The sequence below is a fragment of the Cimex lectularius genome, unplaced genomic scaffold, assembly GCF_000648675.2.
Source record: "Cimex lectularius strain Harlan isolate CLEC.00 unplaced genomic scaffold, Clec_2.1 scaffold109, whole genome shotgun sequence".
NCBI classification, from domain to species: domain Eukaryota; kingdom Metazoa; phylum Arthropoda; class Insecta; order Hemiptera; family Cimicidae; genus Cimex; species Cimex lectularius.
Genome location: NW_019392781.1, coordinates 147,904 through 172,008, shown reverse-complemented (window position 1 = coordinate 172,008; position 24,105 = coordinate 147,904). Strand labels below are relative to the sequence as shown.

The following is a 24,105-nucleotide window of genomic DNA, read 5'->3' as shown; positions in this document are numbered from 1 at the left end:
CTGATTACATATTTAAAAATATAATAAACCGTCAATTTATAAAGGACGTAGTCCATTCAAAACGTCAGAAAAAAAATTAAAAACAAAAAACCCCGTTTTATGTATTTACACAAAAATATACATAAATGAGGAACTACACAATTTTACACCTTTCTTATTTTTTTCTCTCTCTTTTCATTTCCAAAATCGAACACCTCAATTTTTATATTTTGTATTGTTGTCTATAATAAGACCTGACTTGATTTGTCAAAAAATTTGCCATTCTTTTTTTTTAAATTATTTATTTCAAATCTTTTTTAACTAAAACGCAAAAAAACCGCCATTTGAAATTTGTTTTGAAAATAAACAAAATAATGCAAAACTTAAAGGAACTACAACCTAACTTGAACTTTTTTTTTCAAAAATAATTTAAAAAAAGAAATCACAAAATCACAATTAATCCAAAATAAATCTAGAAAACAATTTTTTTTAAACAAAAAAAATTATTTAAGTACTTCCTTAAAAATATATCTATTATAAAAAAAACTTATTATTTTTTATATAAAATAAAAGAAAAACACTTGTGGGAATGTAAAAAAAAATATTTTTTTAATAGGAAATTTCAATATTATTTTTTTTTTAATTCTATACCGTTATTTATTACTTTTTTTAAAAAAATACGAAAATAGCACCAATTAAGAAGGCACAGAAAAAAATTGGGGGAGGGGCTTGAAAAAGGAAGGGGCTGTACATTCTTCATTAATCAATTAATTATTTACAAAGATTTATCTACATTGGTAACAAATATGGCAACTTTTTATTAATTATTTTAAACTTTTTAGAGCAAGACTGTACAAAAAAAAGCTTTGGTATTTAGCATATTTAACTTGGTTAAAATACAGCTTTAACGTCTCGTGAAGGCTAAGGACCGCCGGAGCCTGGACAGAGTCGTCCTAAGCCTGTCCTGGTCGGCTCTCAGCTCGGCCACTTGCATCTGGAGGGTTTTATCTTTGAGTTTTAGGTCGTAGAGATAGGAGGTGGCGTCCTTCAGGATGGTCACTTTGGGCGCCCTGTTGTTACCGGACAGGGTGGGCACGAGACCGCGAAGCTCCTCGAAGGCGTTCCTCAGCTCTATCCTCCTCATCCTTTCCATGTTATTATGCTGTGAGCGCTTCTCCAATGAATCTGGCTCAGAATCGGCCGGAAATCTAGAAAAAACCAAAATCAAAACACCCATTTTGACAAGGGTCAAATACTGACAGGGAGATCGCAACATGATCTTTAAAGATTCCCGAAAGAAAAAGAAAACTGGGGAAGGAACATGAGTTTTTCAAAGAGTTTAAGTTTTTTAAGCTTCCCCAAAATGTTAATTAAACATCGAGAAAATACTAGCATCTCCCTGTAGTGTCTCAAAACGGACCTTGACTTTTTGGGCGTCCTCCACTTCTTCCTGACAATTGTCTCTTCTGTCTCTGTGTCGTCGGAATCGCTGTTTCTCCTTTTCCTCTTCGGCTCTTTGACGTTCAGCCTTTTCGAGACGGCCCTGGAAGCCGACAGGAGGGAGTTGGTGGTGATCGCTGTCGCCATTTTCTGCTGGAGCTGGAATCTCGCCTGCCGGCTCGGGTTAGTCGGCAGGGATTCTCTCGTCAGACTCACGACGTCAATCTCTTCTTCGCTTTCTTCTTGTTTTTCATCCGAGCTTTCTTCTTCCTCTTCCTCCTCGCATTCTTCCTCTTCTTCCTCAACTTCCTCTTCTTCTTCTTCGTCCTCCTCTTCTGCAATAAGAACACCTGCGTTTACATAAAATTCTACATATTACACTAAAGACATTTTTCAAGAGAGGCGCTTTTTTTTCTTTTTTTTCCTACCACACCCAAAAAAGGGAGAGCCGGGAGGTAGACCGCATTGGGGGTGGCGGATGCGCATTGCCACCCCCCCCGGGGTCGTCGAACCTTGGCCGGGGGCGGCAGCGGATCGATTCCAACCCCCTTCACAGCCCAAATACGACACTACGGTAACCTTGACCAAGGAAGTCGGGTGGGGGCGGCAGATTTCGCTGCGTTCAAGGTCGGGGGTGGAACCGAAAAAAAACCAACCAATTATTTTTTTAAAAATTCAAGTTAAATTTCCTCCATCGTACAATCATTGTTAAATTAACGAAAAATATCACTTGAAATTATATTTAAAAAAAAAAAGAGTAAAAAACGTACAAATTTAAATTTGTTAATGAGATATTTTAACCATTGAATAAGACGGATTCAAGGAAAAATTAATTAAAATCATGGCAAGCTCAGAAAACAAATTTATGAACAATGATCCGTTGATCATAAACATGCAATGCACCGACAAATATGATTTTTTAAAAAATTTTATTTACGCATATGATCAACTTTTTTTAGGTCGAAAAAATTAAACGGATAGGGTTAATTTTATCTACAAAAGATAATCCTTGCTATGTCGTCCAGGTAGGACCAATTGTACAGGATAAAATCGGTCAATATTTACTAGCCAAATTGTTAAATCCCAAGATTAAAGGGCCAGTTGAGATTTTATTTTTCTGTTTTTGAACTTGGCCTTGGTACTTGAAGAGTGGGAGAGGCGAGATACACTGACCTAAAGATGAAGGACCTTTAAATTATTTTCACGACCGCCGTCTACGCTTCAATTTTTACTTAATTCCACCCCCCGCACGTGTAGGTAAATTATTCAAAAATTTGAATTTTCCGAAGTAACAATTGGCAAAGATGACGGCCAAGTCCGCCGTAGGGAGGGGGGAGGGCTTTGGTGTTATTTTCCGCCGGCCTTGACTCCCGCCTCCCCCCGCCGATCCGGCTTGACATTGAACGGGGGCGTGAACCCCCTCGAGAGAGAAAAAAAGTCGCGCAAAGTTACGAAATTCGGAAATCGTGTCAAAAATCGTCTTGGAAGGTGGTCGAAATTTTCCGGTTGTCGCGAAGCTGGTCCCTGCCTAACAGCGAGTAAAGAGAAAAAAAAATGTTCGATACCTTTTTTTTTTTTACTTTCGGGCTTTTTAAGCTGTTTTTTCTTATCTTTTTTTAACGGATTTACATTTAGTCATACCGGGCCATGCTACATTAACGTATGTCGTGAAGTACCAATACGACCTCGTCCGAATGACCCCCCCAACCAGAAATTAAGTATTCCGCCGCCCATAAAAACCTTAACGAAACTTAGATTCCCAATTAATTAAACAAAAAAATTTCAATTAGAAAAAAATTCCGACCGTCCTTGATTTAAAGGGAGGAACGCCCTTTTCCCGCCAGACCCCATGACAGCGCGGGAAAAGATGGCGGGAAACCGCCCGGCGACCATTTAAAAGGACAAACACCTTTTGAAAACGCAAACAAAATTCTGCAGGGGTAATTTATTATTTATTTAATTTTGACTAGATTAATTTAATTTTGTAGGGTTAAAAAAAATTACCCTACATTTATTACGTTTTGAAAACGCAAACAAAATTCTGCAGGGGTAATTTATTATTTATTTAATTTTGACTAGATTAATTTAATTTTGTAGGGTTAAAAAAAAATTACCCTATATTTATTACGTTTTAAAAATCAACTATCCGTACTAAAAGTGCATCGTTCGTTCTAAAAATCGTTTTAAAAAAAATCAATCCGTCCTTTAAATCACGGCGGGAACAGGGTTGGGACTTTCGGGACTTGGCTCCCGACTGGTCGAACTGATTCAAATTTAGGCATGAGTTTTTGAAATTTTCCGAAATTGTTTACAGTTTCAACCCTACTCTCTAGGCGTATTGGGCCTATTTTCGCTTTTGTAGCGTCGCAAAACGGTTAGGGCTGTCACAAAAAACAAACACAACTCGGGATAAAATTTTTGATCCCCCCCGGCGGATTAGGTTGAATTTTAGATTTTTTTTCGTTTTGTTTTATTTAAGTTGAATTGTTGAGATTTCGATTTGACACATTGCGGAGATAGTCAGGGTTAGGAGTTTTTTTGGTCAATAAGTTGAATATTTTTAAGCCTTTTTCGTACTGTGTCTGCGTCGTAGGGACCGAAAACCGGACAATTAATGAACATATGGAAACGGTTCAGACGTCAAGAAGTTATGTGGGTGTGGCATATAAAAAGTAGTTTCACTCACCGTGTTTCAAAGTAATCCAATAAAATAGATTAAAATCTATTGAATATTTGTCACTAAATTCACTTGACTTACCGGAGTCTGATGGTGTCTGTACGCCGAGGTCGTCGGTCCGGACTTGTTTGTCGTAGTTGTGTTCGAATTTGACGTTGGTGTGGATGGTGGTGGTGGCTGTGGAGGCCGGGATTTTGTGTACGACGCCGGTCAGCTCTGCGATGGAGACGGCCTTCTCTTCTTCTTCCTCTTCGTCTAGGGACGGCGGCGTCTCGGGCCTGGGAGGCGTCTGTCTGTTTCTGTTGATCAGGAGGCTCCTTCCGACTGTTCTCTGTACGATGACTCCACGTTTTTTGGGTTCTTTCTTGGGTTCCTGGTGTTGAGGGGCCGGCGTCGGTTGCGACATCCTCTGGGCGGTCTTGTGCTGTTTGTTGTGGCAGGTGCCGGCCCACATGCAGTCGTGGTTACGGAGGACATTCACGTTGCCGACTTCGTTCTCGAGGAGGGAGTCGAGGTCGGCGCCGAAGTCCGGCAGCTCTTCGAACCTCTTCCAGAAGTCCTCGGACGGGGCCAGGGTGAACTCGATGTCGTTGAATCCGGTCGCGTCCCGCCAGTCCCACTCCGTCGCCTGGAGATCGTTGTCCCACTCGAAGTTCGCCGGCATTTTCACCGAAAGATCGTCCCGTGCGAACATGACGCCGGCCAAACGAGAACTGTCTCGGATTCCGAGAGTGCCGGCGAGCCCGGGTCCGCAGAGGTCTCCCCACTCTAGGCCGCTACGACCCCACCTCTGACGCCGGCCGCCGCGGCTCGTCCTGGATTTATCACGTGAACAATGGGATATCCGATCCTTAATAGCCGACCACTCACCGATGACCACCCCCGACAACCCCGTTCCGCCTTAATATTCAAATGACATCCCTTACTTTCATTGTTTTACACGGTTTCGAACGGAACTACTTTGCGGCTCCGCCCTCCCCACCAGCGCCACTATGTCGATTCACCTCCGCCCGATCCCCTTCTCCGGCCGCCGGTTTACTATTATTCCACATTTTTGCATTCATCGCTCGCCGCCCGGCCTCTGGCAGGTTCCCGTCGCTTCAAAATATCTTCCACAAGTCACCATGGATTATCTCTTTCCACTATTTACCATTTGCTCAGGATACGAGTGCCACTGTTTACCGCCATCTCTTGGTCAACAGCGACTCCTTACCTTCTCTCATATCGTCTCCTCCATATTTTCAATATTTGACTAGTCAAGTTAAAAAGAAAAGTTGCATAAACAATCTAAAAAAAATTAATTACTTCATGGTGAGATTATGGTGATCTGTGGAATGATGAACTTATAGTTCGATACTTACCTACCTGTCTAGGCAGATGATAGGTAATTATCGAATTATAACTTTTTAGTAAGGATATGGAGATCAAAAAAGAACAAATAGGGTCAGGTGGGGAATTGGAAAATTTCATTGCTGTTCTTGATATATTTCCAGGAATTAATGAATTCTTCAGAGAATGTTTTATTTCGAATTTTTATTTTTTCGAACCCTTTATTTTAAAAAAATCAGAAATTTTATTTAACAATATTTGGGCTACGATTTTGAAAATATTTTAATTTGGAAATTGTCTCGATTTTTTTTTTCAAGAAAAACGCAAAAAAAACGAAAAAAATCGAAAATTGTTTAATTGTCCTTTTCGATGTGAAAGGCTCGTAGGAAACTTTTTTCAAGAAAAACGCAAAAAACCGGACAAAATTTTTATCGCCTTTTTGGATGTAAAAGGCTCGTAGGACACTTTTTTTTTCAAGAAAAACGCAATACAAATACCTTGCTTATTACCATCCCTAAACATTTTCAAAAAAGAAATTTATATAAATTTGTTCTTACTCTTAAACTTTGTCCTGAACTTAGCTCTCTCACAATACCTTGATTACTTAGTATGCATATACTATTTTTTTTCTTAAATTTCCTCTTAATCTTTTTTTTGATAAAATATTTTTAATGGCAATATTTTAAATCGATTACTTATTTATAATACGTAAGCAGGGCGAGACAACACGTCGCTTCAGTAACAATAAACTTTGCCGGTTTAAAAGCCAACGATATGTTTCTTTTTATCATTGGTTGATCAAACAGTGAATATTGCATACAGCGAAGTCAGGGTTATAAGCAGGGCGGGGCAAAACAGCCCCAGCCCTTTTTTAAAAAATAGTTTTTTGGCGTAAGAAAATCGAAAGTTGTATTTTGATTTGTATCATTGGGTGACCGGACTCCAGATTTTTTCTTTTTGAGATTGACGTCCCTCTATACAATTTAGAGTTAAAAGCTTTGCCACCTCGATTAAATTCAAAGTGCGATACGAAATCTCACTAATTCAATTTTTACTTAAATTTCATCAAAAACAAGTTTACACTCTGTGAAAAAATGAGCCTAATGAAAGTCAAATCGACTAGCTTCCTAATTTCATCGAGATTTTCACTGTATTATAAGTCAGGGTTATAAGCAGGGAGAGGAAATAACGTCACGTCAGTTACGAACTTTGCCCGAATATTCGGATAAAAGCCAACGATCTATTTTTTAATCATTGTTGAACAAAAATGAATATAAAATAGGGCGAAGTCAGGGTTATAAGCAGGGCGTGGCAAGATAGCCCCGGCCCTTTCTTTAAAGAGAATTTTGGCTTATGAAAATCTTAAGTTGTAGTACTTCAATTTGCGCATGCACACTCTGAGAGAAAATGAGCGTAATGAAAGTCAAATCAACTAGCTTCCTAATTTCATCGAGATTTTCACTGTATTATAAGTCAGGGTTATAAGCAGGGAGAGGAAATAACGTCGCGTCAGTTACGAACTTTGCCCGAATATTCGGATAAAAGCCAACGATCTATTTTTTAATCATTGGTTTAACAAAAATGAATATAAAATAGGGCGAAGTCAGGGTTATAAGCAGGGCGTGGCAAGACAGCCCCGGCCCTTTTTTTAAAGAGAATTTCGGCTTATGAAAATCTTAAGTTGTAGTTCTTGAATTTTACTTAAATTGTTCACTCTGTGAGAAAATGAGCATAATGAAAGTCAAATCAACTAGCTTCCTAATCTCATCGAGATTTTCACTGTATTAGAAGTCAGGGATATAAGCAGGGCGAGGAATTAACGTCGCGTCGGTTAAGAACTTTGCCCTGGTATCTGGATAAAAGCCAACGATCTTTTTTTAAAAAAATCATTAGCGAAGTCAGGATTAAAAGCAGGGCGTGGCAAGACAGCCCCACTGCTTTCTGTTACAGAGAGTTTTGACTATCAAAATCTTAAGTTGTATTTTTTTGTATCACCAGAGAGGTCTTTTATTGACATACTTTGACATCCTGGTCCGCATATTCTCGCTTTTCCAATCGCGTTCGATAACTCCAGCAGGAAGCTTGACTTGAATACAATCAAACTGATGACATTCAATCCTATTATACAGAAATTTTCGACGTGTAATTGAAATCAAATTGCATTTTAAAACATTTTTCAGTTCTTTACTTCTCTTTTGGAGTTATGACCCAATCAAAATACCTTACGGAAAGTCAAATTGTTCGAACAATAAGATCTTTAAAAGTGATTTGCTCCGGCGTATTGAAAAGCGGAAAAACAAAATCGGTTAATGACACTCTATTTCATTCAAAATTTTAAGAGATTAGCACTGACCCAAATGATAAAAAAGATAATTTACGTCTGTTATCTAACCCCCTTTTCATTTTTCCCCTTTTCTCGATTAGTTATCTTCCATCTCTTTCTCTCTTTGTTTATGTTTTCCAACAATAATATTGCTGTTACATTTTATATATAGATATTTGTGTATGTTTGCTTTCTATTTTTGGACCTATTGCCGAGATTGTAGGCGTACTGTTGTCTTTCAACGACCTACCTGCATTCTGCGCTTTGCAAGATTGGATAACGGGATCAAAATCAGCCTTTCCCTGCCATTTCAATACCTGCGAAAAACTCGGAAATGGTCGGCATTCTTGACGGCAAAATATCGCCTATTATACAATCAAAGATCATTTTAAAAGATGACATATTAAAAATTTTTCGCTCGTTTGCGCGTTGAAGACTTTTGTATAAAAGATTTACTACCAACCTAACGATTAAAAACCAACATATATAAACATAAAACAGCAAAATCTCACTGGCACTCTCAACACGACACGCAAGAATGGCACAATTACACAGAAGACAAACACTTTGAGCGAGTAGAAATACTTTGATTGAATATAAAAAAAATATATTTTGCATTGTATAAATTCACTTTTTTCAACATCCTACATTTATTTGTTAAATGTAAACAATGTTTGTAAATCCCAGGCCCTGAAGATGATTGCAATAAAGATCGAAACGTTGGCACGATAAAGAAAATGTTTTTCTGAAACCTACATCACACCAGACCGCATCTCACGATTTCTGAATAACTAACAATTAAAAGAAATTCCTGCCCTATAGGTTTAACTTCGAAATCCGTTGAACCGACGACGGTTCAGAACCACTTTACAAAACTTTCTTCGGAGTGGTTGAGGAACAAAAACAGATAAAGAAAGGTATGGAATGATAAGAGAAAGAAAAAGCGATTAAAAATAGAGAATAAGTCGAAGTCACGATAGCTCAAGAGGTTAGAGCAGCGGCGTATTGAGCCGAAGGTCGTGGGTTCGAATCCCGCTCGTAACACTGACTTTTTCATTTCAACCAAAACCTTACATAAAAAAATTAATTAATTGAAAGAATTAATCTGGTCAATAGACCACTAAATATAATGAATAGAGAATAAGATTGGGGGTGTGGAAGTCGGAGAAACAACTCAAGAAAATTAGGTAAAGGAGAGAGAGAAAGAGATGGAGAGAGAGATAGAGATAGAGAGAGAGAGAGAGAGAGAGAGAGAGAGAGAGAGAGAGAGAGAAGAACGAGGGAGACTGAGAGGGTAAGAGAATGAGAGATCGATAGAGAGATAGAGATAGAGATAGATAGAGGGAGAGAAAGAGAGGGGAGAGAAAGAAAGTGTGCAACAGATAGAAAGAAAATGAGAGAGATAAGAAGAGAAAGAAAGAAAAAGAGAAAGAGAGAGTGAGAGGGAGTGAGTGAAGGAGGGAGAGAGAGATGGATAAACGAAGAAAAAAGACAGATAAAAAGAGATAGAGACAAAAAGAAGAGAGAGAAAGAAAGTGTGAGACAGATAGAAAGAAAATGAGAGAGATAAGAAAAGAGAGAGAGAGAGTTTCAAATAATTACATAAACGGATATACAGAGTGAGGAGAATATCATGTACAATGAGTGTATAATATGTACTTTGTGTCATGTTTGTGTAATTTGACAAATCTCAGCTGCCTTCAAATGCCAACTTACAATTTTCCATTTGTCTATGCGAATATGAAAACAACAAAACAAAATATAACCTTAAAACGAAACTTGTGCAATTCTCAAAGCACGATTTTTTTAAAATGCGTTTTTTCCGTGAGAAACGTTAACAAATCAAATCCGGGGGGGGGGTGATTCTCGCAATTGAAAATCGTCAACAGGAAAACTGTCAGAAAAACAGCAAGGTTGCAAAATTCCTAAGGTAGTTAATGCAAATGTTGAAAAATCACACAAATTAATTGTCAACGAAAATTCTGCTCGTTTTAAATTGTTCAACAGTTTAAATTTATCTCATGTTAATTTTTCCACCCTTCTAATCTTCATTATCCTTTTTCCCTTGCTAAACGAAAAATAATTTATTGGGGTCAAACTGCTTGTTCGAAGAATCTGGAAACAGTCCGCTCACCAAGGAGTCGGCGTCTTCCGGTTCTCATGGTCGGTCTTGTTTCACGGCTTGAAGAAGAAGCGGGATAAAACGGACCCAAGGAGTCCCGTGTCGATGTTTATTTAACCGGTCCGTCGTATCCTAGTCTAGGTTATCACCATCTCGTTCTAATATCCTAAATTTTTCATTTAATAATTTTGATATAGTTTACCGTTTCGAAAGGATCAAACGCGATAATCAAAAATTAATAGAGATTTAGTATTATTTTACAAATATAGCTTCGTGTAAATTTATAGTTTTTCTCTAGCTTTCTAATCTATTAAACAATAGTTCGTTTTCTTTTTTTTTAAATACTTAATTATTACATAAATATATAAAAATTTGAGCAGTTTTTGTTAAAATTCAAGTCATTCCATAAAAAAAACTTATTATTATTTTAAATATAATAGAGATATATTTGAACCGTTGTACTTATAATAAATTCAACCTTTCCAAGATAAGGATCCGTTCAAAAGGCCGTACTTTCGAAAAAATTTCAAGATAGCTTTGAGATGTTTTGAAAGTGGTCCCCTTTGTCAGTCTGAAAGTGCAATAACGGTTGAACCGATCTGGAAATTCAAAATCCCCCAAATCCACAAAAAGACCCGACCCGAGGTTAACAATCTGATTAAGATAAACCGGCCGTCATATACCTGTACGGCTCAAATGAGAAAGTACAGTGGAAATCTGGCCTTAATAAACTTCTATAGGTATAACTTTTAACATGTAGGATGTGAAAAAAANAAAAAAAGTGAATTTATTATATTTAAATCTAAAAATTTTCTATCATTGTATAAATTCATTCTTTTAAACCTGAAAATTTTCTATCATTGTATAGAGAAATGTATGTATGAAAAATTATGTATTAATCTAAAAAAATGAATTTATACAATGAAAGAGAATGTTTTAGATTAAAAAAATGAATTCATACAATGATAAAAACATTTAGATTAAAAAAAAATGAATTTATACAATGCTAGAGAATTTTTTAGATTAAAAAAATGAATTTATACATTGCTAGAAAAAAAGTTTATATTAAAAAAATTAATTTATTATATTTAAAACTAAAAATTTTCTATCATTGTATAAATTCATTCTTTTAAATCTGAAATGTTTCTATCATTGTATAGAGAAATGTATGTGTGAAAAATTATGTATTAATAAAAAAAATGAAAGAGAATTTTTTACATTAAAAAAAATGAATTCATACTATGCTAGAGAATTTTTTTATATTAAAAAAATGAATTTATACAATGCTAGACAATTTTAGATTAACAAAAGAATAAATTTATACAATGATAGAAAATTTTTGTTTAAAAAAATGAATTTATACAATGCTAGAAAATTTTTTTGGATTAAAAAAAGTGAATTTATGATTTAAATCTAAAAATTTTCTATCGTTATATAAATTCATTTTTTTTAATCTAAAATTTTCTATCATTGTACAAATTCATTCTTTCAAATCTAAAAATTTTCTATCGTAAATTCACCTTTTTTAACATAAAAAAATGAATTTATACGATAGAAAATTTTTTTAGATTTAAAAAAGTGAATTTATACGATAGAAAATTTTTTTTAGATTTAAAAAAGTGAATTTGTACAAGTATAGAATATTTTTAGATTTAAAAGAATGAATTTATACAGTGATAGAAAATTTAAGAAATTAGAAGTTTGAAATATAATAAATTCACTTTGTTTAATCTAAAAAAATTTTCTAGCATGGTATAAATTCATTTTTTTTAACCTAAAATTTTCTATTATTGTATAAATTCCTTCTTTTAAATCTAAAAATTTTCTATTATTCTAATTTTCTATTAACGGTCACTAATCTCTACACATTATTGTGTAAATTCTCTTTTTTTAATATAAAAAAAATGAATTTATACAATGATAGAAAATTTTTAGATTTAAATGTAATAAATTCACTTTTTTAATCTAAAAAAATTGTCTAACATTGTATAAATTCATGTTTTTATATATATATTTTTTTCATATCCTACATGTAGTTGTAAAATTTAAACAATGTTTATAAATCCCAGGCCCTGAAGATGATCTCAATAAAGAGACTTGGGCACTCTCAACACGACACGCAAGGATGGCACAATTACACAGAAGACAAACACTTTGAGACCTGAAGATGATCTCAATAAAGATCGAAACGTTGGCACGATAAAGAAAATGTTTTTCTGAAACCTACATCACACCCGACCGCATCTCACGATATCTGAATAAATAAAGATCGAAACGTTGGCACGATAAAGAAAATGTTTTTCTAAAACCTACCTCACACCAGACCGCATCTCACGATCTCCGAATAATCAGTTATAAAGTATACGTCATTAAAAAAATAAACACGAGACTGATCGATATAAATTGAGATAATTTTTCTTAATTCATAATATTGTTTGTTGTATGAATTTCGACCGTATTTTTCTTTTACGGTCAGTCAAGTTTTATTTTATCTTCATTCCTTTTTGAATGAATCGAAACCATGACAATTAATCGGGAAAGGAGTACCGTATTAGCATGGAATAGAAACGTCAGCTCGGTGTGTACCAGGAATCCGGACTGCAAGAGTCAGCGAGACGGTTGGAAAGTTTGGAGAGGGCGAGTTTTGAATGGTTGAAACGCCGTTTGTTGACCTCTGGCCCTTTCGAAAATCGGGGTAAATTCCAATTGTCCTGATATGAAAGGGTACTGTTAAAATAAACCCTCGCTTGCTAACATTCACTTTTTATAAATAACCTTTTTGTCATTTATAAACAAGTAACACTGATTTACTGGAGTATTCAGCCTGAAAAATACCTCCAGCGATTTCCGGGGTGAACTGTTGGGTTGTTTCCGCACTCTCGCCGTTTTGGGCAGACGTGCTCCTTCTCTCGTCCAATGGAAAGTTTATAAGGTTTGGTAAACAAAATAGTTTGGTTTAAAGTTAGTTATAGAGGTTTGATATGGTTAGAGAAGATCAAGGCTGGATGGTGGTGGGTAGAGATGGTTAAGAATGGTTCGACGTGGTCTTTTTATCCGGTAAGAAATGAGAAAAAAATCGAAAGGGGTATTTATCATAATTGAAACCCGTCATCATGAAAATCCTCAGGAAAACATTGCAGATGCAAAATTCCTGACGCTTCGTCCGCACGTGTTAAGGATATATTAGAAAAAACATTTTATCAGCCCATCTTCACTTTTTTGGTGATTTGATAAGGGATGGTTAAAACCAATGAGTTTGAGTCGGTTGTTTAGGGTTCAACAACCAATTGAGGTGGTCAAGGGAGTAAAATGTTAGAAATGGTTGGAAATGGTTAGAAATGTAACTGTTTTTGAGTAGGTATGGGCTGATTAATATTGGATAGATACGGTTAGAGTTGGTTTTTTGTCGGGTAAAGAAATAAGAAGAAATAAGAAAAAATCAAAAGGAGAATTTATCACAATTCCTGATAATCGTCAGTAAAATCCTTTTTTTTTTTTCTTTTTGTCTTACTATTTCAGTATTGGCCAAGCAGTAAAATCCTCAAGAAAACATTACAGAAGCAAATGACATGATGTTTCGTCCGCGCATGTTTCGGATTTGTCAGAAAAAAACATTTTGATCAGCCCATCTTCACTGTTTTGGTGATTTGATGAGGGATGGTTAAAACCAATGAGTTTGAGTCGGTTGTTTAGGGTTCAACCACCAATTGAGGTGGTTAAGGGAGTAAAAAGTTAGAAATGTAACTTTTTTTTTTTTTTTTGTAGGAATGGGCTGATTAATAGTGGTTAGATACGTTTAGAGATGGTTTTTTATTAGGTAAGAAATAAGAAAAAAAATCAAAAGGGGAAGTTATCACAACTCCTGATAATCGTCAGTAAAATCCTCAAGAAAACATTACGGAAGCAAAGCATCTGACGTTTCGTCCGCAGATGTTAAGGATATGTTAGGAAAAAATTTTTTGATCAGCCCATTCTCACTGTTTTGGTGATTTGATAAGGGATGGTTTAAATCAATGAATTTGAGACGGTTGAGGTGTTTAAGGGTATAGATGGTTAGAAATGGTTGGGAATGGTTAGGGATAAAATAAGTGTTTTTTTTAGCAAAGGTCGGGTTAATAATGGTTAGATACGGTTAGAGATCTGATTGGTTAGAGGTGTTTTTTTTATCCGGTAAGAAATGTGAAAAAAATCAAAAGAGGAATTTATCACAATTGCAAATAGTCACCAGGAAAGTCCTCAGATAAACATTACAGAAGCAAAATTCCTGAAGTTTCGTCCGCATATTTTACAGATATGCTAGGAAAAACATTGTGATCAGCCCATCAACACTGTTTTGGTGATTTGATAAGGGATGTTTAAACCATTGGGTTTGAGACATTTGTGGTGTTTAAGGGAATAGATGGTTAGAAATGATTGGAGATGATAAGTGTTTTTTAGGAATGGGCTGGTGAATAATGGTCACTGTTACAGATGGTTGGGATTGGTTAGAGGTGTTTTTTTATCCGGTAAGAAATGAGAAAAAAACTCAAAAGGGGTATTTATCACAATTGAAACTCGTGATCAGGAAAATCCTCAGGGAAGCACAACAGAAGCAAAAGTCCCGATGTTTAGAGCCCACATGTTACGGATATGTTGGGAAAAAAATCTGATCAGCCCATCTGTATTGTATTGGTGATTTTATAAGAAGATGGTTTCAACCATTGGGTTTGAATCGGTTGTAGTGGTGAAGGGAGTCAATGGTTAGAAAAATTTAGGAATGGTTAGAGATGATAAGTGGTTTTTATCAATGGTCTGGTTAATAATGGTTAGATACGGTTCGATATGGTTGCGATTGAATTATTAAACATGATAAGGAAGTTATTGATGATTAGCGTTACGAATGGGCTGGTTAATGATGTTCAGAGAGGGTTAGAGATGGCGAGAGATATTTAACAATGATTAAGGATGGTCTGCGATTGTTAGCAAAGGGATGGTTAAAGATTTTTAGAGATGGTTAATAATAGTTAAGGATAGTTAGCTCTGTTAAGAATGGAATCGTTAGGGTTTCCACTTTAATGTTAAATGTTTAAACATATTTACAACTTTCCTACGTGAAAACCGGCCACCGCCAAGAGTCCAGCCTTGGTAGGCATAAATGACGCTAAACATTTTCTGTAACTAATCTTTTTATGTAAGATATTGGTTGAAATGAAAAAGTTAGTACCNACGTCGAAAAAAAAAAAAAAAATCGTACTGTATAAAGGCGCGAAAGGCTTTCGATCTAGCTGTAAGAGGAGAAAAGCAGTGGTCAAAAAAGTGAGGAAGTGGGTTGATTGGAGGATGGTTAGAAATAGTATGGCTTGATGAGGTTAATGATATACAACTTCAGCAAGTAATGGGCCAATTAATACAGGGTTACAAGACAGCCTGCTTGACGACACGCACTGAAGATGTTCAGAAGTTGAAACGCGTCTAACACACTTAAACGTCCGGTAACGCCGAAAATATTGAAAAATTTAAAAAAATCTAATCAGGTTCACTCGATATTCTCTTCACAGCTGAAAAAAAACCTGCAAGGTTTGAGTGATTCCATTTAGACATTATCACTCATTTGTCTGAAATGTAATTTGTAACAAGTCGTTAATATCCTTGGGCTACAACAACCGTAATTAGCAAATTGGCTTTCCGTTTCGGATCCGCGTTGTTTTGAACGAGGATGAATTGGATGTTAAAGGTCTCGTGTAAATCCCAACTGATAAACAGTGTTTTCTATGTAAACAGGACGGCGTCTCTTTTATGTGTAACAGCTTAAAAGATTTTATGTAAAAAAAAGACAATCAACAATATATGCTAATCTTACAATTGAGAATATGAGTTTGAGGAAATATTAGTGGAAGGGCGAGTTTGCCCAGGGTAAAGGGCCTAAAAAGATAATAAAAATTTAAATCGATTATTAAAGGGGAAAATAAAACTAATTGTAATAACAGCCATGGTTTATCTGCCAAACGAGATAAAAAAAAGATTTCTGATAAATATTAAAAATGTATATCTAAGAATTAGATAGTGTTAGATAGAGTAGACTCTAATTCCATGGCTGATAAGGAGACCGGGCTAACCTTTAACTGTTTACAACTTATATTTAAGGGTTGAAATCGAATCCCAAGCCATGAGTTCCACCCCTCGCTCCCACATCACTCTCTGCCTTTTTAGTCTCATTCTGTCTTTTTTTTACTTGCTTTTTCTATGTCTCTATCATTTTTTCTTTTATTTTTACCATAATGTCACACTCTCTCTCTCTCTCCCTCTCTTTCTTTCTCTCTCTCTCTGACTTTCTTTGCACTTGCTTTTGGACTCTCTTTTGTTTTTAATATTTCTATCCTTCTCATTCTTTCTCTTTCTCCCTCTCTCCAGATTTATTATTTTTTTATATATCTTTACCTTATTGTCTGTCTCTCTCCCTCTCACTCTCTATTTGTCTGATGTTCTCTCATTCATCCCTCTCTGTTTTTATTTTCTCATTCTCTCTGTCTTTCACTTGCTTTTTCTCTCGCTCATTTCTCCCTCTATTTTTATNTGTTACCTTTTTTTTCCTTTTAACCGCGTTGTTGTTTGCTTCGACATCAGTCTTGATGAGTTCAGAGTTTTAATTCGACTTTAATCGCCATGTTTACAACTTATACTTCTTTTATACTTGCTTTTCAAGCTTCCTTCAAGTCATGCCTGCCTGTGCATCCACACCTTTCGCGGATTCCTGAAATCCGAAGTGGCCATTTTGGCAACATCGCACGTACAAAAGGACATCGACTGTACGCTAATTGCTCAGTCGGACGAACAATGATCCAGACTTGAAAATACGAATGATCAAAGAAAATTTTTCTTCTATGACACTGTGATTTCATTGACAAAATTGACTTGTCTAACTGTTACACAGGGTTTGTTTAAATTTTATACCAATAGGATAAAGCTGTTATAATTGCTCACTTTGGTGCGTGCTCAGTACTAAGGATGAAAAAGAAAAACAATGCATTTTCGTTTAGGGCAGTTGTCCATATCTGTATCGCTTGCCTCACGTGCCAGATTTTAATAAGTCATCATGTTGATTGTCACAGATCGGTTTATACCCGGAACCCCATTCAGACGGTTTATTGTCACAGTCAGGACGAAGATTCCTTTGAAAACCCTAATTCGTTTTGTCGCAGCCGGTTCGCTCAAAAATCGATACAACAACTCACGCAGATATCCAAACTCGTCCAAATGTTGGATGAAACGGTTCAAAGTTTTTCCCTGTTCCCCCCTCAGGAAAAGCCTTACGTCCCCCCCGCCTTGTAATTTATCAAAGAGCGTTTTAGATTCATTTTTCCAAAGACCTTTACGAGTCGGAATGATAAGCGGCCCTTTCTACGTTACGAGTGTCACCTAAGCAAACAGGAGATATGGTATCTCGACTCTTTAAGTATTGTACGAAAGGCGCCACGACGGCATCCCCACCTTGGGACAAAATCTTATTAATTGCCAGATAAAAAAGTCGCTTTTTTAATTTTTAAAAGTCTTTTTTTTCTTTTTTTGTAAATACGGACAAAGTGGTGTATAAATCTTATAAAATGATTCCCCGCCCCACCATGAAGGACTTAATTTAAAAAAAAATAACAACTGAAACGCTAGAAAATCTTGTTATCTTAAGCATTTTTTGAGATAATTTTAGTGAAATCTCGAGTGTTACATTGTTGCGTTTTCATAAAACACTTATCATCGTTCTAAACGTTCAACAGAAAATAATTTATAAAAAAATGCTGTCGATAATAGAATAATATAGCCAGGAAAAGAAGGGCATATAATTTCTTAATGAACCAAATCCATCTGTCAGACATCAGACTTTGTGTCTCTGATTGATTAAAGGACCACTGACAGTTATGGTTCTAAATGGTTAGGGGTTAGACAGAGATGATTAAAGCTGTAAACACACAAAAAACATGGATTATGTAGATTAAACAAATATTCGCAAGAAACGCACTGAAGATGGTCAAATGTCGAAACGCATCTGGCCAAACTCTGTGAGGATAGTCGGGTCAAAATGTTCGACCAAAATACCAGACATAAATCGCCAGGTACACTCGTTCCCAGTGTTCTTTTCAATATTCGAAAGAAACAACAAATTTTACTTTCTTGAAACAGTATAAGGCAAGTGACCAGTGAGCAGGAAACAACAATGACCTATAGCCTTTAATTTTGATTAAAATTGGTCCTTTAACATGTGCTAAATTGAAGACATAATAAGGAGTAAATTTTCTTTAATACAAAGATGTCTACGCATCTCTTAACGATATGTTACTATTCCTAACCATTATGACCATTATTAACCAACCCTTAATATCCCTGGCCAACTTTAAACATCAGAACGTATCCTTCACCATCTCTTACTATCTCTACCCATATCTCACCCTCCTTAAATACCTTTAACAATCACTAACCAGCCCATTCTTAACAATCGCTAATCATCCCTGAACATTCCGAACCAAACCTTAACCATCGTTTACCACACCAACAATATCTTTCGATCTGTAAACATACCTAGTCATCACTAACCATCTCTAACAATTACTGACCAGCTCATTTCCCATAAACGCTAATCGTCCATAATATTTCCCAACCATCTCTGACCACCTCAACGCAACCTTAACCATCGTTAACCATACCAACTATCTTTTCCTATCTCTAAACATATGTAATCATCCCTAACCATATCTAACAATAACTAACCAGCCCATCCCTAACAATCGCTAATCATCCCTAAACATTACCGATCATCACTACCTCCCAACAAAACCTCAACCATCGCTAACCATACCAACATACCTTTCGATCTCTACCCATATCTCACCCTCCTTAATTTTCTTTAACAATCACTAATCTGCCCATTCCTAGCAATCGCTAATCATCCATAATCATTCCCAACCGTTTTTAACCAACCCAACGCCACCTTAACCATCGTTAACCATACCAACTATCTTTTCCTATCTTTAAACATTTCTAATCTTCCTTGACCATCTCAAACCTTCACTGACTGCTCATTCCTCACAAACGCTAATCATCTCTAATTATTCCCAATCATCTCTGACCTTACGAACGCAACCTTAACCAGTTCTAACAATAAATATGTTTAGAGATTTCACTATCGCTAACCATCCCTAACTTTAAGTAACTTTTCCCAGCAATCTGTCACTATTCTTAATAATTGTTTCCTTTATGATTATTGTACCTATAAAAAGTATTTTTCCATAGTTTGCTGATCTTTATCAGTGGCCCATCTCAACCATGATGAAGAATGGGCCACGTGGGCGAGATACGCGTGCAATTTTTTACAGTCCCATTCTTGTTCTTCATGCTGTACATGTACTCGTTTGGTGCTAGGATTTTTTTTTTTGTAGAAAGGAAGGTGTCTTGCTCTTTTTCCGGGTTCGTGGCCGTAGATTATCGCGCCATCTCTCACCCCACAGGAACGTCTTTCACAATCCACGCCACAGGAATACACATTGTATCTCTGTACCACTTCTTCTTTTGCATGCACCGTGTGTCGCGCGGTTTTTTTCCCCTAAAGTTTAGTGGTAAAGTCTACGTGCCCGTTAAGACCATCTCTAACCATCCCACTCTAACAGTTCATTGCGTTACTATTACCAACCATCTCTAACAATCCCTAATTATGTCTAAACTTGTCGGCCTTCGCACGCGACACCCAACGGGTAGCGGGAATTTAAGCTCTCCTTTATGTCCGAAATTATTTACTTTACCTTTTCTAGACCATCACTAAACAGGCCGATTATTAACAAAAGCTGATCATTCTTAACCATCCCATTAAGAAACCACCTCTTAACAATTCGTAGCCATTTTTCTTTATTTTACGTACAACAAACGCAGCGTTGAAGATGACGAGAAAACGAGACGTCTGATAGATGAAACCAAATATAGGCTGACTAAAATGATCGGTATAAAAAAACTATAATTTCATTTTGTTAAAATTAGAAGACCCAAAACGCTGTTAAATGTCTATACAACAAGGCAATGATCACAGGTTATGGCGATGACGTAGAAAATGGCTGAAGTAGTAGAATAAATATATATAAATTTATTTTTATATTTATTAGGTTTCATGGTCCGCTTGACCAAATAAATTCTTTTCAATTAATTATCTTCCTTTCTCTTTCCATTACTCTCTTTATTTATTTCTCTCTCCGTCTATCTAGCCCTCTCTCTCTTTCAACCTGTCTCTCTCTTACCCTATACTCTCACCCTCTCTTTATTTCTCTATCATTTTACCTCTCTCACACTCTCTACCTCTCCCTCACTCCCTCATCCTCTCTCTATCCCACCTCTGTCTCCTTTTCTTTCTAGCTCTCTTTTGTCTCTCTTTCTTCCCCACTCTGTATGACTGTCTGTCTCTCTCTATCTCTCTCTTTGTCTGTCTCTCTTCCTCCCTCTCTCTATCTGTCCTCTGTCTCAGGGAAAATTCAAAAGGTGGGTTGAGATGGGAAGTTGGTGTCCGAGTGGATCGAAATCACGATAGCTCAAGAGGTAGGGCAGCGGCAGTATTTAGCCTAAGGTCGTGGATTCGAATCCCGCTCGTGACGCTGACTTTTTTATCTCAACCAAAACCTTAATTAATTGAAAAGTATTAAAAAAATTACAATTGCTTAAGGTTTTTAGTTGAGATAAAAAAGTCAATGGCACGAGTGGGATTCGAACCCACGATCTTCGGCTTGATACGCTGCTGCTCAACCACTTGAGCTATAGTGACCTCGATCCACTCGGACATCAACTCCCCATCTCAACCCCACCTTTTGAATTTTCCCTCCTTTTTGCCATATTTTTTAAATCTCAACTAAAAACCTTAATTAATTGTAATGTATTAATTGGTCAAACGCACCACGAAATTAGTGAATTTAATAAAGAAAATATGTGAACCATGAGTAAGAGTGACTATTCTCTCTTAGGATCACACTGATCTTCGTTATTGGTCAGTCAGCATTTCACTATTATCCTTTGATAGTTTCGTTTTCTTTTTGGTGTGTTCATTCAGAAATGGATTTGACGCAGTAATTCTTATAACGAATATAATGATAATACAGGGTGTTACACATGATAAGAGCAATCAAGGTCGGTCAATCTCTTATGAGATCTTAAGAGATAGTAGACGTGATTTCCGGGGAAAGAGAGAAAAAAGAGGAGTTCGAATAACGATTCCGGGTAAGGATTTGGGGTTTTTCTTCTGGATATTATCCAGTTCCCTTGGAGGAAATGTACATACGGACTGACGCATCGATCATATCATAAGTTGTAGATTATCTATATATACATCCTGTCCTAATCCTCAGATAACTTATATTTGATTTTCCTCGTGAGTTTATATTGATTCAAAAGGTGATTCTGATCCGGTTTACATACAAGGCACGGTTTGCATAAAGGTTTTCGGATTGAGAAACTTGTCCTGCGTCAAATCGGTCAAGATACTGAAATACAATCAAAGACGAGGAAGCGTTACATTGATCGATCGTTAACCGCAAAAAAGTCGATATTTGCCGTTTCCCTGTATCGTTTCAATGATTCAAGACGCATTCTTAATGAAAAGATTACAAAAATATTTGCAGTAATGTGCAGACTAATTTTTTAAAAATTTTATCCCCTTATAAACTAAGTGGGCGAAGACGCCGAAATGTGATTGCAAACCAACCCTTTCTTAAAATCAATTATGAAAGGGGTTAAATATTCTACCCCCGGTGGTATAAATCACAACTAATCCGTTTTATTATAATAATAGGCCTTGCGAATCAATGGTTATTATTCTCATGAATAAGTGGAAACATACCACATGCTATGCGGTTCTTTCATTCTATGCTTGCATTGACATCAAACCGAATGGAATCCATTAAGACCTTGGTAGGTTCCAGAATATAATCCCTCTTCGTATTAGTTGTTATTCAACACGCAGTTTTGATTTTAAAGGGTAAATTTTTATGACAAAATCGCAACAGTATTTCCAGCGGAATCGTGTTTACCTTGGAAACCACATCTTTAATTCATCTTATGAGGTTATAATTTTCAAACCCTATTCACGCGTGAATTGCCAAGCTGAATTTAAAGGTGGCCATTCACGATCACTCCAAATGGAACCGCGCCAAGCCGTACAGCTCCATTTGGAGGGCCTGAAATTTGAGGGGGCATTCACGACCGCTCCACAGCCAGACGCTCCTAACGTCAACCAGTGAATTACCTTCTCAAAATGGATGTCGATCTCTTGTGCTTCTCTTCTGTTTATTTATATATTAAAAGCAAAAAATCGAAGAGGAAATGGTGTAAGAATAGAAGCCGTAATACCCACATGAATTTGATGAAACATCTTTCTCTTGACCCCGCTGATTGGAGGAATTATTTAAGGATGGGTGAAACGTCTTATTTATTCATTATAATTAGTGTTCTATTGACCAAATTACTTCTTTCAATTATTTAATCTTTTTTGTAAGGTTTTGGTTGAAATGAAAAAGCTAGTGCCACGAGCGGGATCTGAATCCATGGCCTTCGGCTAAATTCACCGCTGCTCTACCACTTGGAGCTATCGTGACTTCGATCCTCTCCGACACCAAAAAATGGCAAAAAGAGAGAAAATTCGAAAGGTTGTAGGTTGAGATGAGGAGTTGGTGTCCGAGTGGATCGAACTATCGAAGTCAGGATAGCTCAAGTGGTTAGCGCAGCGGCGTATTTAGTCGAATGTCGTGGATTCGAATCCCCTCGTGACACTATTTTTTCATTTCAACCAAAACCTTACAAAAAAAAGATTAACGTCTTATTTATATTTACTCCAGCTTGTTACCCCTTTGATTAGAAAACAAAAGACAGTCATGAGAGAAATCATCACTACATGAAAGGTTGGCAACCACATTACGATTTCTCGCTACAGGGATAAACTACAAAGATGAACTAAAGAACTTAAATTCTCTACTACGATTTCTGATCATTGTTAGGAGTTATCAATACCGCATCTCTCATTGCATTTGTATGCTTTGTTTTGAAAACGTCGACCCTCGGTTGAGGATAGAATTTCTTTTATTTCTATCGTGGTAATCATTGTCCACCACTTTCCATAAACATGGTAAACTTTCATACAATTCAATCACCTCAACAATAAAATCTCGATTGGATGTCATTACCAATAAAGAATAAACTTTTTAAGTTTTTGAGAATGTACGACGGAGATGTTTGCTCAGTGACAGAAAGATGGAGACTGCGCCAAAAAAACGAGGGTTTTCCCATTCGCGACCAGGCCAGCGCGCCAAAATCCCCACCCTCCACGCCAGGTTTTCCCATTCACGAACGCGCCATGCCGTCGTCGCGCCGTAGATATTTGGAGTGGCGCGATGGAGTTTAGACCGGTCGAATATTCGGCACAGCCGGGTACACCAGCTCAGTTTTGCCATGACATGGTTTTTGGAACGGCGTCGCTCCGTTTGGACTGCAATGAGAGATCCTTAAGTCCTTCATCTAAGTAATCCCAAGTACAGGGAAAACATGTTTTTCTTACCATTTACCACCTTTAAGTACTAACTAAAAAGCATAAAGGCAACAGATAATGAAAACACAATTACAGCCTCCTATTCCAAAGATCTAAATCCTTTTTGGTCTTTTTACCTGCCGGTGGGACGTTGGAATTCTCGGCCCTCATACTTAAGCAAACCATCACTAACCATACCAACACAACCGTAACCACCGCAAACCATATTCAACCAATTCTTACTGTCTATAATCGTATCAATTATCCCTAACTAGCCCATTCCTAACAAACGCTAATCATCCCTAACCATACCCGACCATCACTAACTATACCAACGCAACCCTAGCCATCGATAATCATACCCTGCCACCTATTACTATCTCTAGCCATATGTAACCATCTCTAACTATCACTAAGTAGCCCATTCTTAACAAATGTTAATCACCCCTAACCATTTCCAACCTTCACTAAACATAGACGACCTCTTACTATCTCAAACATATCTAACCATCCCTAACCATTACAAACCAGCCCATTCCTTACAAATGTTAATCGTCCCTAACCATTCCCAACCATCACTAACTATACCAACGCAACCCTAGCCATCGATAATCATACCCATACCGCTAATCATATCTAACCAACGATAATTATCTCTAACCGTTACTGACCATCCATTCGTAGCAAACGCTAATTAACCCCAACCATTCCCAACCATT

At 36.7% G+C, this 24,105-nt stretch overlaps 1 protein-coding gene across 1 annotated transcript; it reads right to left on the bottom strand.

Annotated features, from left to right (window-relative positions):
* Positions 1–621: 621 nt before the first annotated feature.
* On the bottom strand, positions 622–5,007 carry LOC106665891 (transcriptional regulator Myc-A-like). The gene is made up of 3 exons (XM_024227741.1): positions 4,178–5,007; positions 1,400–1,769; positions 622–1,187 (listed from the first exon to the last, which is right to left on the bottom strand). Exons 1-3 carry the CDS (start codon positions 4,788–4,790, stop codon positions 884–886), a joined length of 1,287 nt encoding a protein of 428 aa, XP_024083509.1. The 5' UTR covers positions 4,791–5,007; the 3' UTR covers positions 622–883.
* Positions 5,008–24,105: the final 19,098 nt, after the last annotated feature.